This window comes from Amblyomma americanum, chromosome 1, assembly GCF_052857255.1.
Source record: "Amblyomma americanum isolate KBUSLIRL-KWMA chromosome 1, ASM5285725v1, whole genome shotgun sequence".
Lineage (NCBI taxonomy): Eukaryota > Metazoa > Arthropoda > Arachnida > Ixodida > Ixodidae > Amblyomma > Amblyomma americanum.
The window spans coordinates 193,180,427-193,199,249 of record NC_135497.1 but is presented as its reverse complement, the minus strand read 5'-3'; the positions used below and the strand labels follow the sequence as shown (position 1 = coordinate 193,199,249).

Genomic DNA, 18,823 nt, shown 5'->3' with positions numbered 1-18,823 from the left:
GGAAAGGAAATGGCGCAGTATCTGTCTCGCATATCGGTGGACACCTGAACACCGCTGTAAGGGAAGGGACGAAGGAGGGAGTGAGTTTCGCCACCATCGAAATGCAGCCGCCTGTTAAAATCATATTAGAGGGGGCATTCTGTGCTGAAACTTTGGCACTGTTCGATGATCACATATTTGCATATCTAACCTAGCTTTTATTAAGTGTTCTTGCCTTTCTCTTTTGAAAGGTCGTTAAATTTTGTTATCATTGCACTCTATTTGGTGTAACAGAATTCAGTGTTGAAAAGCAAAGCAGCCGTCATGTGAACGAGAAGAGTGGTGGTACAGCAGAAGCCTTATAGTGATGGTGTACCTGATGCATGCATAGGTGAAAATACACGCCTGCATGTACAGTAAAATCAAACTTTGTTAATTCGAACTGACGGCCGGGTCCCAGCACAGCCCTGTGTATTTCAGTAGGGGAAAACTTCCGATAATTCGAACAAGTCGACACTTGCTACTGATAATTCGAACTAGGAGCCACTGGGTGACACCGCTCCTCGTAGATAGAAGTTGACCCATAGCAAGTAAAACATGCTCCAAATTTACCCGAGATGTAAAACAATGGAAAAGAAAAAGAAGCAGAGTGCTTGAGGCTCATGGAGTCCGCGTCCTGGTGCATGCCATAGGTTTTCGCTGCCGGAGCACTCGCCCGTGCCGCGGTCGCTGGGTCGTGATTACGTGGTGTAAACAACGTAGTATAGCAGTTCGGGCGATGACGGCTTTTGTTGGTGCCGCGAGCGCGAGCTACGTGGACAGCAGTGTGGAGACATTGGAGCCCTTGAGTGACGCCGATATAATTGAGGCTGCGTGCTCCCAGCAGGTGTCGCAGGGCTCACGTGCGGTGAGAACAGCCGACAGTGGTGAGTCTTGACGACGGCGATGAGACTATGCCACCGCCAAGTGCACATGAAGTAGTGTCGGTGCTCGACGCTGCAGCACACCATTTCTCTGTCAATGAGAACTTTGACGTTGCGTAGGAGCTTTGGGCAAGCTGCAGATGATGCTGATGGAGTCTCGGCAGAAGAAACGCAAGCAAAAGCACTTCGCCGATTATTTTTAATTTTGACAACCCTTCCCCGGAAATAAACATGTTTTGGAGCATAAATAGCGTTATATATTCCAGCACTAAAGCTCGCTGCTCACGCGAATGCATTCTAGTACTTGTTTCTGGCGCATAACTGGCCGATCAGTTTATTTCATTTGCCATTAGGACCGGATGAATTTCTCAGAATATGCCCGCCACAAACGTATAGTAGCTCCTAGCTCGCGATAATAAGTCTAGATGTGGCTGCTTCGGGTTCTGCCCACGCTGCGGGGTGCTATAACCGCTCATTCTAGCGTCCATTTGAACTTCGGTTGATTTGAACAATTTTCCACTCCTCTTCGAGATCAAATTAACGAGTTTTTGCTCTATATACTAGTGTGAAACATGTAAAAGTCATGAAGTCATGTGTCAAAGTGAAAACTGTTTTTCGTGGAATGGCTACATTCTTTTGACCGTGGGTATCCACATTTGTTTCTCGTTTGTCAGTTTTGTGGTTTTGCTATTGCCATCATGCTTACTATCTTTCTTCTTTTTTTTACAGCTACAGTAAAAGCTCGTTAATTCGAACTCACGCCCGGGTCCCAGCACAGCCCTGTGTATTTTAATGGGCGGCAGCTCCCGATAGTTCGAACAAGTTGGCATCCGCTACAGTTGATTTGAATTAGGAGCTTCTTATTGACACCGCTCCTCGTAGATAGAAGTTGACCCATAACAAGTACAATGCGCTGAAAATTCACTAGAGATGTCAAACAATGGGAAAGAAAACGAGCCGAGCGGACGAGGCTGGCGGAGCCTGCGCTCTGGTGCAAGCCAAAGCAGGTTTTCACTGCCGGAGCACTCACCCGTAACGCCGATGCTTCGGTGCATACCGTTCCAGGTTTTCGTTGTGCCGCGGTCGCTGGGTTGCGATCACACAACGCAGTATGGGGGCTCTGCCGCCGTGATCACGCTTTTTGTTGGTGCCGCGATACGTGGACAGCAGTGTGGAGGCGTTGGAGCCCTTGAGTGACAGTGATATAATTGAGGCTGCAAGCTGTCAGCAGACGCCACAGGGCTCGTGCGGTGAGCAGAGCCGACAGTGATGAGTGCGACTGCGGTGACGAGCTTACCATATTTACTCGATTCTAGGCCGACCCCCGAAATTCATGAAGTCAGAAATTAAAAAAAAAAAAGTTTATTCGAATGTAAGCCGAATTAAAAAAGCATTGACTAAGACTAAAACATGCATTTTATTAAGCTTGCGACGCTCGTCATAACACGTCAAATGCTCACTCATCGTCTTTGTCAGCATTGCTGACATCGCTGTCCTCTTTGTCGCTGGCTTCCTCCCACAGCGCACTGTCTTTGCTTTTGTCCAGTGCGTTCGAGACGCTGCACTTGCGGAAGGCCCGCACTATCAAAATCAGGCGGTAGGTTTTGGTATACGGAAGTCCGCCGTCGCAGACTGAACCCGAAAAGCTTCATGAAGCGTGTGAACCAGCCCCTGCTGACTTTAAATTGGGTCCGTGGGACACCTCTAACGTTAGCTACCTCCCTCGCCTTTGCCTATATTATCTCCATCGTCACGGGCATCGCACCTTCCCTTTGCTTCCTGATAAAGTTGGCGACATCCTTTTCCACCTCATGGGGTCACCCTCTCTTGGGTCCACTGAAGGCCATTCGCTTTGCAAGTGCAGTTGAAGAGCTCATTCCACTGCTTCCGCCCGGCGCACATTCTTCTCGTCCACGCTGAAGTCGCGTGGGGCTTGTAGGTTTGAAGTGCTTTCCGCCGCCAAAACTACATTGTGCTTAAAAGCCACGATGTAATGGCATCGCTTGGTGGGCCCCATTGCGCCGCAAACGTGGGCGTTTCTCGAAGTCGCGTGGCGACGAACACAAGCAAGTATGGGATGGCAAGACCTTTGTTCACAATGTTCGAGCAAGCCAGCGCCAACAAGCAAAATGGAGCCTGCATACCTGCAAGCTGTGGCCGCGAGATGGCGTTACGTGTCTAGCGGTTGTGGGCAAACCGCATCCTCGAATCTAAGTCGACCAACGACTTTGGTAAACGATTTTCAAAAAAAAGTACTGGCCTAGATTCAAGTAACATGGTATGCCACCGCCATGTGTATGTAAAGTAGCATCGACGCTCGATGTTGCAGCATGCTACTTCTCTGCCAATGAGAACTCTGACATTGCGCTGGAGCTCTTGGGCAAGCTGCAAATGATGCTGATGGAGTCTCGGCAGGAGAAGTGCAAGCAAATGCCCATTACTGATTACCTTTAATTTTGACAACCCTTCCCCGTAAATAAACATGTTTTGGAGCATAAATAGCGTCCTATATTCCAGCACCAAAGCTCACTGCTCACGCGAACACATTCGAGTACTTGTTCTGGCGAATAACTGGTCGAAAAATTTATTTCGTTTGCCATGAGGACCTCATGAATGTAATTCTCAGAATCGCCCGCCACAAACGTAGTCGCACCTAGCTCGCGATAGCGAGTCTAGTTCAAATTCAAGTTCAAATTAACGAGCCTCTACTGTACTGGTTACATTAAAAATGAGATGCTTCTGATGAAACTGAAGATCTTGCACTATGGACACATAATTTTCATTGCTCCAAACAAAAATTGGGGTCCTTAAAAGATGTGCTGTTGCTCCCTTTGGTGCTTTTCCCTGCCAAACTACTGGGTGCTTAAATTTCAGACAAAAGTGGCATCCTGGTGGGTTTCATTTAATACTTGCTTGAGTGCTGCACTTGCCTGTCTTCTACAAAATAAATCTGAGCATTGTTGCAGTGATGCTCTGTCAAAAACTTGGTGGTTAAAAAAAAAAATGGTTGCTACGTGTGTTGCTAAGAGCATGAAACTTGCTTTGGTAAAGTCTTTGCGTTTCACTTCACTAGGTATAGACGGTGCCACTGCTGTTTCTGTTGGGGAAATCCTACATGGTTGAGATCGCATTGTCATAGACACTACTACTGTGCTTGAATTTATTCTGCAGGAAGCAGGCAGGCACACCACATAGAAACACTGCAGCAAGCAAAAGCCAGCTCTACTTGTGCGAAACTTGAAATTGAACAAGGCTGTGAGTTAGCCAGCTGAGAAAACTGTTCTTATCTGTCTCTATGATTGACACAAAATTTGCAGTTGAATCTCGATACATTGAAATTCACGGGACCCGCGAAAAATTTTGCTGATGTGGAAACTTTGTTCTTATGAAATAGGACCAGGACATACACAAATAGGACTGGATAGTTCATGAACAATGTTTATTTCCAAGATTCTGCCAGCTTTGGTCTTTCGCTGTTCTGAAATAGGCACAATTTTCGGGGTGCTCCGGAAATCTTGGACAATGGATATACAGTAGAATTTCGGTGGTACAAATCTCTCGAGGTCGCGAAAAAATTGATTTCATCCGAAATTTTGTATCATCCAAACGAACAAAATTCATCTGCAGAAGCATAGAAAATGCGTGCACGTAAATCTGTTCATGGCTGTCGGTATTTATTCACGGTTGTGTGGCCACGCTATTCCAGGTACGTAATGCGTGATCGCGATATCGGCGATGTGAGGGCCATGCACCGCCGTTCACTCCTTGCAGTGCACATCACACGATTAGCGATCGCAATGTCGGCGATGTGCGGGCAGCACTTAATGCTCGAGGGTGCAATCGCGGCTCTTGTGTTCGTATCATCCATTGTGGTGCGGGAGCGAGCTTGGAACATCCAGAATTCCGCATGTTGTGCACAATGCACTCCAGCCGGGGAATTTTACCAATTCATGTCATCGCGAAATTCGTATCAACCGTGTTCGTATCGCCGAGATTCTACTGTATTCGCATAATGAGCGCATCCACTACACTTTGAAAGTGCCCCTGCAAGAGCCCGTACTGACTCTGCCTGGAAGCATTTCGTAGCGGACAACGTGTGTGTGCTCCCATCATTGTGCGTTAAAGGGTCACATGCACTTCTAAATCGATTATTTAGTCAATGAGACAGAGCCAGAAATGCGGTTGCTTCAATACTTCAAAGGCGTTTTGTGACACATCATATGAACACACCGTCAACGTGTTGTGTTGAGCTTCTGCCTAGTACCACCATCACTCTGCCATTTATGCAGCAGTGCCTGTGCTTACCGTCGACATAACTTCTCTAAAATGTGTGCACAACTGATTGTCATTAACACTTTCGTCAATGAAGCAAGTGGAAAAGCAGAAAAGCCGTAAGCTGTCTTGTACCAATAGCTGCGGTTCGCAAGCACGGAATCGGAGCTGTTGTCAAAACTGTCGCAGGCAATCGTGCGCCGCGCCGTTTCTTTATGCGCACATCTGCACATATATTAGGCACCACAGGGAGTGCCATCTGTGGTAATAACAGTCCAAATTAACCTCGGCAGCCGTTTTCGGCGAAACAAAATGAAATAGGCATGTTTGGATGCGTAAAAAATAATAAAGATCGGCAGCCTACTTGAAAAAAAAATTCATTGAAGTAGAGCCTCACTCCGAAAATTATTTCGTGGAGGGGAAGTGATTGTATTGCCTTGTATGGTTTGGTGACGGGGAATCGAAACTACTTCCATCTGGTGGAAATTTTGCTGTAGTGACATTCGCTGTAGAGGGGTTTGTCTGTAGCATGTTTGGTCTCAGTGAAGTGAGTTTGCTGAGATCACGTCAGAGAGACTGTGTTCTGTAGGGGGTGTCTATTTTTCATGTGACTGGTGTTAGGTAACAGCTTTAAATGACACTCATTCTAAGTGACACTGAAGTTTTTCATCTTACTGTATTACTTATCTGCCTTGTGAGATTTAGCTTTTGTGGGCTCATGAGTTGCTGCTGTTTTCCGTGCAGTGACAAAAATACGCTGCACTTCGGCGCCATCACATGTGCACTAGGGGCTCGCTACAAGTCGTACTGCTCCAATATTGTCCGCACATTGCTTGTGAACCCCAGCCAAGAACAGCAAGACCTTTATGACTTCTTACTGCAGCTTGAAGAAGAAGTGGTTCTCGAAAAACTTCGGGATGGAGTGAAGTTGTGTGATGTGTTTGCTGCTGTTATGGCTCGTGTCAACAAGGACCACAAAGAGCTTGCTGATAAGATGACGAAGAATGTTGGGTGAGCTACTATTTGTGTCAACATTACCATATCTAGATGAATATAGCGTTTTTTTTTTCTTTAGTTCATCTGTTTGAGTGTGCATCTTGCGTTACACTTGGAACCAAGGTATGAGTACAACGCAGTTTTTTCCTCACTCTCTTTTAAGGTAGGTACAGTCAGCTGCACCACCAGATTAGTGTGCTGCTGTGAGAAGCCAACCTTTTGATAACTTTGGAGGCTGCGTGCACGGGTTAAGAAAATGGCTAGAGGTCTCCTTGATTTGGCTGCACTAGTTCACAAAAGTGCCATGCCAGTTCTTGTGGTGCGAGTGTAGCCTGACACTATTGCTCTCGGTGCAGCAGCTAAATTGAGTGCAAATGTGCAAAACGTTTACCAGCTGCAGCCGTTTGCTGATGTCTGCCGCATGGTCTGACATTTGTGCTGGATTGTACTGGTTGTATTGAACGCTGTGTGTTTGTTCAAAGCGACTTATCAAGTGGAGTGGCCATGAAATTTGTTAATTCCAAAAATAATGAATTTGGCACCACCCTTGCTGATGTGCTATGCAAAGCAGTGTGGGTCAACCGTCTCAGCGTCCTTTGAAGTGCCAATAAACTAAATACTTGAACTCAATTCAAGAGATTTTTCAGACTCGCTCGAGACAACCTTTGACAGTTTGTACGCGCGTTTCATCTAAACAGCGTCTGTGGTTGTCCACCAATTCAACAAAAAATAGTGGCGGCAGAGTGATTATCAGATACTGACGGCAGCCTAGATGGAGGTGCAGATAATGCTGCAGCAAGTCATCATAAACATTGCAGTCACCCACATAATATAAAACATTATCACCTCACCTTTTGTCTCGTATAGAAATGCTCCATCCTGCTGCGTGTAATAATATTTGTGCAGAGAAAAAAAATGGTGCAAAGCAACGTGTGAGGCTGGGCAGAAAGGTGTCGACCCATGCGCAGTGCACCTGCCAGCCAGTTGCTCACACACTCGTACGCTGGCACATATACACATTCACACACAAAATGTCATTTCAACTTATTTAGGGTACGACGTAGATGCTACATCAAGCACAGGTGTGTGGCCGTCTTGACGCCGATCACTAAAGCGTGGTCGTGGAGCTGTCTGCTTCTTGTATGCTACGGAGTGCGCCAAACACCTTCAACTACTTGCACGACAAGAGAACTCACCGGGAGGCTAGTGCAGAAGAACTCGTGCCTCATGAAGTCAAATTGAGTGCTGAAATGCAGGTGGCATTAGCTACATTGACAAATCAAGTGCGAGAGTGTTGCACCACCAGAACTAGTGCAGAAAGTACAGCCAAATCGAGGAGACCCTATGAATATGTAGAGAAAGCTGTGTGAGCTGTCAAGAAAGTGGATGCAAAAAGAGTTGAGTGGAGAGTGATAAGGAATGAAGGGCAGACAGGTGGAGTGTAAAACACGAAGCAGTGGCATGGCTGTGATGGTGGCCACTGCTGTGCGAGAGAGTGTATGCATTAACGTACTAGAGGCTTTGTTACACTTGGTGATGTGTTCATTTCTGAAGTGTTGCCTCTCAAATAATATCTACGCATCCGTTGATTCCGTATTTTCATGTACCACCTCCATTTATTTTAGGCCCTCTGCTGTTGAACAGGCTTGAACAGGCTGAGATTGTGTTTATTTTTTTTTTTCATATTTGTGATATCTCAAACTGGCCCCTCGCGTTATGCAGGGTGTTTCAATTAAGACTTTACACAATTTTAAAAAGTTGGCTTTGTTAGAAGAGCGCTTATTTCGGCATAGCGTTGTCAGCAGTGTAGTACAGTATGGTACACTGTTAAAGGGAACATGCGGTCGCGTGAAGTTGACATTCCGCGAGCCGATGCTGCGGAAAGCCGGAAAGAATGCCGGGCTGATTATGGTCTGGAGTGTTTTTCGGCATCCTGTCCACGTGCATGCATCTCAGTTTTCACACCCAAAACGCATCGATTAAATCCTCTTGCTGCTGAATTGGCTTCTTCCATTCTGTGGTGGCGTTTCGTGTGAAATAAGCAACATTTTCTCCGGACTAGCTTATCCACGCATGAGTGACTTGGTTCATATGCCACTCAACGCGTACAGTGCACTGTACACGTGCACTGCACGTTTCGCACGAAACGCGACCACAGAATAGCAAAAGCCAATTCAGCAGCGAGAAGAGGTAATCGATGCGTTGTGTGTGTGAAAAATGAGATCCATGCAAGGGGACAGAATGCCGAAAAACACTCCGGACCATAATCAGCTCGGCATTCTTTGCGCTCTAACAGTTCAGGAAAGAGCAGTTTTTTTTATTACAGCGAATTAGCTAGGCACGACCTATTGCAAGAAGAACCCATAGATTGCGCCATCTACACAAGGAACGAATACTACGGAAAACGCAATAAGTCAGGCAGCCATGCACACCTTTATGCGCGGCCAAACTATTTGTCTCAATCACATCGTCACGGACGCAGAGTCGACGAAGGAGTTCCTACCTTTCAGCGTGCAAAAAGTGATGAGAGGAGAAGGAAAGGCGCGAAGACGCTGAAATTCAAATTTTAACTACAGATAGCTCAGCTTCTACAAAGCGCATTTAAAAAATCCTTGCTGGACACTATTCGTGAAGCGTCGTCCTTCAATATCCCAGGCATGCCACAACTTTATTAGAGCCCCCTTCACAGCCCCTTTAAGGGAAATGCGATCCTGTTAGCTGAAGAGGTGGGGAATTCTGCGGCAGCTCGAAGACTTGACCTCAACGAGTCAACCATCCGCGGATGCGGATAGTGGCTGCAGCGCGAGGGGCTTTTTAAATGTGAGCCCGACCGCAAAGGATTTCGTGAGCCTCGCCACGGCCACCATGTCGAGCTGGAGAAAAAAGTGGCGGACTTAATTATCGAGCAGCACAACTGCCTCATGGGGACCAGTGTCGAGCTGATCCTGAAAGTTGATTAGGTTTAGGTGCGTTTAACGTCCTAAAGCGACTCAAGCTATGAGGGACGCCGTAGTGAAGGGCTCTGGAAATTTCGACCACCTGGGGTTCTTTACGTACACTGACGTCGCACAGTACATGGCCCTCTAGAACTCAGCCTCCATTGAAATTCGACCGCCGCAGCCGGGATCGAACCCACGTCTTCGGGTCAGCAGCCGAGTGCGATAACCACTGAGCTACCGTGGTGGCTGTTGGAAAGTTGAGACGTTGCTCGTGAGATGGGAAGTTCAGAGCGTCTCGTGGGTGGTCCCAAACATTCATGAAGAGGAATGGACTCTCTCTGCAGCGAACAACTTCGATACGGCAGAAGTTACCGGGAGACTTCGATAGCGAAAAGGAGGACTCCATTTCCGAGAACTCTGCCTCCGAAAGCGAGGAAGATGAAGAAACATGTTGGCCATGATGGTACTTTGTTGATGGTTAAAGGTATTTTGTTTTGCGTCCATAAGCCTTTCGTTACATTCATGATTTTATTTTCTGCTGGGCAGCATGTAAAGTCGCCCCTCGCATTACATTCGCAGTCTCGTTACATTCGAGTAAATACGGTACATGATTCAACGTTAGACTTTCAGCTCTGCAGCTTTAATGTGAGGAAAAATTGAATTTGCATTTCCAAAATTGGTTGTGCATTCAAGTTGTATCCAACTGTTCGAGTGTAATTAAGTATTCATGTTTTGGATTCGAGGTTTTTGCAGTTTATGTTGCTGTTCTTTAGCCCACATCCTGTTTATTTCAGAAAGTGATTTTGTGCTGCATTATACTTGTGCGTGCACACTTATTGCGTACACTCACTGGCAGCCTGCACAGGAAGTAGAAGAAAAGTGTATACAGAGACAGGGCACTCTGCTAATGTGTGCTTGTAGACAGAAGTCAGTGCTACGTTAAAGCGCTTGAACATTCTTTACTATGCTCTTGTTGTGTAGGTAGCCTTTGGCAGTGGTCCCTTCATTGTGTGGGTCTGCATGTTTCAGTGCACACTGTGTGGCGAATAATCTTGGAAAAAGACGAAAATGGGAGTAATGGAGTTTTGCAAGTGGGAGTTCAGAGTATTTTTTGTGCTTGTATAGCCTCTCCATTTCCAACCCTCATTTTGGTCTTGGCATGTCGCTGCAACATGAACTTCTCAAAAGAGGTCTCGGTAAAGTTTAAGAGTATTGGTAAGATCTGCAGCCCTTGAGGATTTTCCTGCAACAAAAATGGTGCAGATCAGCCTTGCATACCACAACTTTGGTTTTATAGGTTGCGTCTAAAATAATGGGAACCGACAGTTGTATTGGCAGTATGGTTTACCATCAGTGTCTTAATTTTGAACCCAAGGGGCAATAAAATTTTGGTACTTGGAAATTTAGGGATAAGTAGACATTAAATACTTGTGCAGAATTATGTTATCTCATTGTTAAATGCATACCTCATTTTGTTTTATTTTTAAAGGTTTGCCACGGGGATTGAGTTCCGTGAGAGCTCCTTGGTAATTCAGTCGAAGAATACAGCAGTTGCTCGAAAAGGTTTGTTCTAATTATGTTCATTGTCAATCCCAGATGTATCGATCCTGGATAGATCGATTTATTGTTAATATAGAATGATCTCAACATTTTGAAAATTCAATACAAAAGTGTGGCACTGTTCGCTTTTATCAAAGTCCCGTTCACTTGAACGTTCTATATATCAACGGGACGCTGTGCCCCTTCAAGTGGTGCTTCACCTAAAGGCAATCACGTGATCAGTTTTTGCTCGTGGAGACTGGTTTACTGTGCACCCTTGGGGGCCTGTGCGCAGCGCTAGTGCTGTGAAACTGCGTGACGAGGGGATTGTGAGGCCCTTGACTGGCATGTTTCGCTGCCGGAGGCATTGCAGAAAGTCCTGAAACCAAGCGTGTTTTAATTTTAATGAGAGATTATTCTATTTATAGTTTACTGGTAACAGAATTCGACCTTTTACGATTGGAATTTCTAGTTCAAAAACATTATCCACAGTGGCTTCGATATGAAGCAGGCTAGGCCAAGCGACTCTAGCGAGCGGTGCACTTCCAGCATGGTGGCAGGCAGCACGTTGTTGCAAGAAGCGCATTACTTGCATGGATGCATAGTATTCTTCTGGACTGCAGCTGAATTCGCACGCCCCTAATTTGTTACGTGGGGTTTATAAAACCAAAACTTTTACATAAAACTTTTACTTGCACATTTTACGCTCCCTGCTGTGCCAGACCATGCACATGGCTGCGCGCAAGGCAGACTTGGGAAAATTGGCACGGCCGCATTACTTGTGCAGCTGCGAAGGGTGTAAGTGGCAAGGGGACGCTGCCATGCCAGCCACCAAAAATTTGAATTGCGCGCCGTTTACCCGGCTCGCTCACGCTGGCGGTCGTTTTTCTGGACGAACAATTGCAAGAGTTTGAGTAAAGGGAGCCATTTTGATATGCTGGATGTTGGCGGAGCCAGAGCATCTAGAGCCCATTGTATGCCTGGGATTGACTAGTCTGCTGAGCTTCAGGTGACCTGTATTATATGGCTTGGGATTAATCTGAGGTTTTCCTCTAGCGAGAGTAGTTTTGCTGTCGCCCTTTTGTACTTATGTTGTCAACCTGTCTTCTTTTGGGGGATGGGGGGGGGGGGGGGGTGGCAGGGCAGGCATTAGGTTTTTTAAGCTCTTGAAATAGTAATATCTTGGTTTGGTATACATGTTCATGGTACATTATCTGTTGCAGGCATGGTCTTCAATATTAACATAGGCTTTTCAGGTCTACAGTGTAAAGGAAGTGGTGATGAGGCTGTCAAGACGTATGCACTCTTTATTGGAGACACAGTCTTAGTGAACGAGGTGAGGCAACTGTTTTGTTCAGGCTCCTATGGAACAAGATTTTGATGAGTGCGTGCTTGGATGGAATGTTTTTTCATTCTAACAGCATCTTATGTGGGCCTCCATCCACCGTCCTCCAAAGCTACCCTGTACACTGCATAGCTGAGCTGAGTTTTCCCAGTGAAAGATGTTGCAACCATAAGCTTTGAGTGTAGTTCAAACTTTGTGGTTTTTCTTACCATGAAAATGGAAATTGCCACTTGGGACACTGGGAGAGAGTGTTGTGCAAAGGAACCTTCGAAGGCCATTTCCTGCCTTTGCATGCGCTTAGCTGTGGATGCTTACTGGAAAATCCTTCTGCCGTGTCATAATGATTGGGCTGTTTAAATTTGTGGCATCTAATAGCCGGGCTTTGTCATGCACAAAAAGCTTTGTTGCTATGGCCTTTGCCTCGGTATACATGCCTAGCATACGAAGGAAAGGTCTTCAACACCAGGGCAGGTATAGGGGAATCATCTGGTCTCTTAAAAAAAAAAAAACGTGCTACTCATAAATTTATAATATATGAACATATATAGTTGTAATGCAGTTTGTATTCTGTTTTATTTGCAAAAACTAAAGGGGGAACTTTCTTGTTCACTTTGTGGCTGTTGCTGCCATTCTATTGTGAAAATTTGCTGTGAGCAGTGAACGATAGTCAGTTTGGCTCAGGTATATTTGAAATGTAACTGCCTCACTGGAAGTATATAAATTATTTTTCTCTTGGCTCTAGGGCCAGCCAGCAACGATCATTACAAACAGCAAGAAGAAACTGAAGAATATTGCCATTTTCATCAAGGTAAGGAAGCATTGGTGGTGTTGTTTGTTTGGACTAAACTTGCTCTTGCCGCAGGATGAGGAAGAGGAGGAGGAAGAAGAGGAGGAGGAAAAGGAGGGCAAGACGAAAGAGGAAGAACCAATCTTGGGACGTGGTGGTCGAAGGACAGCCATTTTGGACTCGAAGCTCAGGGTATGGCCTATTGTTCCATACGGAGCACGGAGGGCCTAACAGAATTTTCAGCTCTGCTATTCAAAGGCAATCGTTGAGCTTCAAGAAACTTTTGTAGCTCATGCGGATGATCTGGGAGGGCCGCCTGTTTGTGGGGGATTCAGCTGGTGGATCCCTCTAATGATCATGACTGTCCTTGCTAAATTGGTAGTAGTGGATGCAGTGGCGGTGGGAAGTAAACTGCTCAGTATGTATGTTGCTGAGTTTGTTTTTGTTTTTTTCTACGGTGCTTTGAATGCAGACAGAGCAGTCTGCAGAGGAGAAACGTCAGCAGAACCAGAAGTTGCTGGCAGAACGCCTCAATCAGGCTGCCAAAGACCGGCTGGCGTCACAGCGGGGGGTGCAAAAGGATGAGAAGTGAGTTCGCTAATTTGCATATGATCTTATGTAAGCCGCTCGTTGCTTATTGTATGCAATTCTTGTATGCTGGTCTAACTGCTATCGTATTTCTTTTATCCTTTCTTTACTTTCATTTGAAGGGATAAGTGAGCAGAGCATTAAACAGGGGTCAAAGTGCTTTCCTGTTTGATTTTGCTAGCATGTGCTTTCTTTCGGGTAATGTACATTTAGTGCATCTGGTCTAAAAGGCTGGGCCGTAACTTAACGCTGCAAAACTTCTGTTGGTGAAGAGCTACCACATGTAAGAATGTAAGAATATTTTCAAAAATCTACTGTGCGGGATTTCTGAAGTGAGCGAAGACTTGTATGCCAAAGTCACTCTTCAAATCGGTATGTCAGCCCTGCCATTTATAGTGGCTGCCTGTAGTTTGACTGCCTTGTCATTTGAATGAGTTTTCAACCTTCGATGAAGTTGAAATTTGCGAGTTTAGATTGTACATTAAAAAAAAAAGTGGCAGCTTGCCGCAATGTTTTCGGCAGTTCTGCAGTAAGTGCGATAGAGGTCCAAAGAAACCAAACAGTCACTAGCGACATGTCTGGAACTTAATTGTAGTTATACACTTTACCGTATGGGATGCTTGGCAGTGTCGTGGAAAAGTGTAGAAGATAAGGCATGCCTGAAAAATTGGTAGCTGTATGCACTGTAGAACATGGTTGGTGTTGTTTTCATGTGTGAAGAATATGGACATCTTTGATGTCATTGTGGCCGCCATTGTGAAAACCACGTAGATAGTTTATGGTTTATGGTATTTAACTTTCCAAAGCGACTCAGGCTATGAGGGACGCTGTAGGGGAGGGCTCCGGATAATTTCGACCACCTGGAGTTCTTCAGTGGGCACTGACATCGCACAGTACACCGCCGTCCAGTACTTCACTGACCGCCGCGGTCTGGATCGAACCTGCCGCTTTCAGGTCGCCAGTCGAGCACTATAACCACTGCTGAAAACCATATAGTAGTTGGAGATTGTGCCATCTAGTTGGAGGGCCTAGCTCAGAGTGGTTTTCATATACCGTATTTACTCACATAGTTTGCGCACTTTTTTTTTCTTTTAATTAAGGCTTCAGAAAGTGGTGTGAGCAAATTACTGATTTACTGGTGTAATTTGCGTATTTTTAAAATTAAGGCTTTAAAGGGGGGTGTACAAAGTGGCACAGTGAATGGGATTCATAGCTACTGACATTCACCCATTGATTGTGTTGCCCGAACTCATGCATGCACGACTCGTGTAATGTTGATGGCAGGGGCTTTTTAACAGTTTACAAAGTTGATAAGTGAGAACAAAATTAATGAAAGTAAACATTCTCATTAATTGCTGTTATTTACTTAATAATCATTCTTTGACATGCCGCACAATATTTGAGGCAGTTTCCAAAAATTAGACTCTTCCTGGTCACCAGCAAGGCCTGCCTGCCATGTTTGTTTACAAACCGTCCTCTGTGTGAGCGAAACGGGGTTGCACTTTTGTGGCAGCGCATTTTCGCGGGTTTGAATCCACCATGGAAGACAACTGTACAGTTTCACCATCGCAGAATGAGGACCAGAAAGGACATTGGAGGGATGATGAAATGCGTCCACTGCTAAAAGCATGGCAAGACCACCTGAGTGATTTGCGCTGGGCAAAGCGCAATATGCAAGGGTACATAGCAAGCTTCAGTCGATTTCAGTGCTTCATTCTCTACATTGTAGAACAACTAATGTTTTGCATTGTTGGCCATTAGCCACTGTCAGAAATTCGGCATTGATTCTGCCAACTGCGGGAGGCGTGACGGGAGTGGCTTTGAGCCTGTTTTGCTTTGGATATTAAAGAGGATCTCCTGTCAACTATTGCAGTTGCAATAAATTTTTAAATGACCTACCAATGTTTAACATTGTATTACTAACAATGAACAGGAAATATGTATACGAGAAGTATGCTTTGTAATGTTTTGTTATCGCAGCAGTTTGCTACGTTAACAACGATTGATAACGCTAGTGGTCTGAGCATCCGCCTCACATGCGAGCGGTGCGAGGTGTGATCCCCAGTGCGGCTGGGTACCCACCGGTGATACAGTGGGTACAAGCTTTCCCCTGGTCTGGTGCTCGGCTTATTTAGGGTGAAATGCTTGGGAAATGTGTCTTTGACCTCACCTTGAGTAGAAGAAAAATACCTTGTGCCATGGCGCTCTTTGGCCACAGATGCCCTTTTGCGCCATTAAAAAAACCATCATCATCATCATCGATTGATAACGATTGTCATGGTGCTGCGTAATTAGAAGTTAGAAAATGAATGACACATTTAAATTTACAGAGCTAAGATAGAAAAAGCAAGTGATGGTATGAAATACTGTACAAAAGTGTGTAAGGGCTGCACTTTTTTTTCCAGATTCGAGGGCTAATTTTTGGGGTGTGGCCCATACATGCGCTGTGCGAAAAAAAATTTAAGTAAAAACATACATATCAGGGAATGAGCAGCATTTATTCTACGTTCAGTCATCACTCAGAGTTTTCTGACTCCGAGCTGGTGCTGTGCTCCGGTGCACGCTCATCCCACAGGAGGTCGTGCAGCATGTCCGCTTTCAGCGTGTAGCCTCTGTTCTGCACTTCCGTCAGATAGCAGAGCAGCTCGTATTCCTCGGTGCATTCTTTGGTTTCACCATCGTTGGACACACTTCTTGGCTACATCGAATTTCCTGCTCGCCGCACGCTTGCCGTGTTCGAGAGCAAACTCCCCAGCCATGTAGGTATCAAGGTTTTTGCCCATCTTGCTAAAATTGCAATGCTTGGTGGCAGCACACGAAAGCCACAACTATGGTGAAAGCAGTGAAAGGCAGCCACAAAATGTTGGAGCTGGTGATACTGATGCCGATGTGGATAGCGGGAGCTCGTGGCGGAGGAAAAAGTTGACGGTGATGATGATGAGCCGCGGCTTCTGGCGCCATCCGTTGGTGGCACCTGGAAGCTCCTGTGTGCATGCACAGCCTCCGCGGCCAAGTGCACAGTTGCTCGCAGCCAGAACTGATCTCAGAGGCCAGTGCCCGTGCATTTTGAAGGCGTATTCCCGCATGGGTCCTGGAAAGTTCGGGTGCGGCTCTTACAGGGATCTTTTTTCTTTATTATTTCCTTCAGGAAAACAGGGTGCAGCCCTTACACATGTTTATTGGGTAGCCTTTTTTTTTTATTGTACCACAGCTGATGTGAGGCAGCATGATTGAAATCTAATAGGAGCGTTTGGGTTGCACTTTGTGCAGACTAACAAGCTCTCTTTATTGTTACTTTTATGATTGCACCAGGATCCGGAAGTCAAATGTCTCGTACAAGTCTGTGAACCAGATGCCAAAGGAGCCAGAGGTTAAGGAGCTGAAAATATTTGTTGGTGAGTAGTCTACTGGAGACTAAACAAGGAGTGGGTGGAGGAGCATGTGTGCATGCAGTGCATTTAACTTTGCCTGGTTTCACTTGGATGTGTGATTTAAAATTGGATAGAGTAGAACTGAACCTTAGGAAGATGCATCACAATAGAAGAGCTACTGTATTTATTCGAAGCTAGGCACATAGTTTTTTTAAAAACATGAGATATGAAACTCTTAGGTCTGCTTAATTCGAGGATTTTGCCGTATTAATAAAATACGATAACACATAAAAATGTAAAAAGTTGCACGCAGGTGGCGTCCCCATGAAACGCAAACAGAAAACGGCACTGTAGCCATTACTCTGTAAGCTATGCCATTAAAAGCGCACACGAGCATTGGTTGCCATTTTGACCTCATTTCCTCTTCATGTGGTGGCATGGGCACGTGATAAGAAAGTCAGCGATGACAAGGATGAGTGACCAGAAGCAAGTTCGTGGAAATAAACGTCGTTCACGTGCTGTTCCTGCTGCTGTTCTCAATTGTTTTTTCGGCTGGCTTACAAGTTGTTTTTTTTTTTTAATTTGGCCTTCAGCTTTCGGGTGTCTGCTTAGAATCAAGGCCAGCTTAGATTTGAGTAAATACGGTATACTTGGTTTCGTTTAACTTGGTTAAATCTAGCCAGTTTACATATATGTTTGGTGGCGATAGTTTCCAGCTTTTAAATTTGTCGCACTATCTTATCTGAAGCACCTAACCTCTGGCCTCTACTGACATGAAATAGCATAATCGAACGCCGTAAAACCTTGTTAATTCGGAAATCTTGGGGATTTGAACTGCTTGCACGGTTCTGGCCAATGTTCATGTAAGTCTATGGCGCTGGACGGGCTGCCGAAGGGAGGCCGTGCCAAGGTATGATCAACATAGGAAGCCATGGTCTGTATATCCCTAATGAACCTGAACTGCTTGTCTCCTGTGCACCCTGACCTGCGTGCTATGGCAGGCGTGACTATAATTGGTGGGACCTTGCCGCTAGGCTTAAGTCCGGCCACATAGCTTTGCTTTCTGACCTTCGCCACCAGCCTGCACTGATGTCAGCTATCAATCGACCATTAGCCAGCTAGCCAAGCCCAGCTGCGCGCCATTTCATGCTGACTTGCGTGTTGCTGGTCTTCTTCTCATCGGAATGCGTTCGCTTTTTTGGCACCAATGCGTGTCATTCAATTCCTTCCCATGGTTCTTTTGGAAGCAGCGAAACTGCGCGCTCGGCATAAGCCGGGTGCTGCGTTGACGATGAAGCTCTATCGCTAGCGCATTGCACCGTTAAGTGGGCCCCTTATACACTGGAACATTTCCTGGACACTCCCGACAGTGGGAACAGAATTGAGCGTTTTATTGAATCTTCATTGCCGCATAGTTATTTGAAAAGCAGACGACCATTGCCCAGGTTTTCACCAAATCAATTTACTATGGTGCGAATTGTGCATACAAGTTTCTTGGGGCCCATTTTTTCCAGTTCCTTGAAGTCAACTAACGAGGTCTTGCTGTACATCTGTATCAATGTCGTGTGGTGTGCCTGGTGGAGCATTGTGGCATTATCCAAGATTCAACTTTTATGCAAAAGAGCTGCTGAGGTGGTAATTCTTTGCACAGCTAAAACCACTGAATGTGCCTAAAGCAGTGTCGTTTCCAGTACGCTGTTGGCATTTTTTATTATTTTTCAGTTCTTGAGTAAATTGGAGTAACATTTCAGTTTCAAAAGTAGAGAATGTTTTGGAATGCTGTTGTGTTCATTATAATTTTGCTTTCATTTGCAGAGTAGCTCTGCATTTTGGCTCATGCATAGCTAGTGCAGCCTTGTGCTACTGTGACACGTACTTAATGTGTATCACATTTGCTGTTGCAGACAAGAAGTATGAATCTGTGATCCTACCTATCTTCGGCATTCCAGTACCCTACCACATCTCAACTATAAAGGTGAGCTACTTTATTGTGCGAGTTCTCCAGGCTATACAGTTAAATCTTGGTAACAGCCTTCTCACATCTAAACTGCATTGACTCATAATTGGGTTTTGTGTTTTGGCTG

At 45.5% G+C, this 18,823-nt stretch overlaps 1 protein-coding gene across 2 annotated transcripts in view; it reads left to right on the top strand.

Annotated features, from left to right (window-relative positions):
* Positions 1–18,823, top strand: part of dre4 (SPT16 homolog, facilitates chromatin remodeling subunit dre4) — a 93,001-nt gene that overhangs the window by 27,796 nt on the left and 46,382 nt on the right. Inside the window, exons 8-15 of one of the 2 annotated variants that reach the window (XM_077648153.1) lie at positions 5,919–6,185; positions 10,599–10,672; positions 11,872–11,984; positions 12,736–12,801; positions 12,856–12,972; positions 13,253–13,368; positions 16,681–16,763; positions 18,644–18,714. In XM_077648153.1, coding sequence (XP_077504279.1) covers positions 5,919–6,185; positions 10,599–10,672; positions 11,872–11,984; positions 12,736–12,801; positions 12,856–12,972; positions 13,253–13,368; positions 16,681–16,763; positions 18,644–18,714 — 907 coding nt within the window. Of the gene's footprint in view, positions 1–5,918; positions 6,186–10,598; positions 10,673–11,871; positions 11,985–12,735; positions 12,973–13,252; positions 13,369–16,680; positions 16,764–18,643; positions 18,715–18,823 lie in introns of both variants that reach the window. The other variant, XM_077648152.1, reaches the window with a different exon arrangement.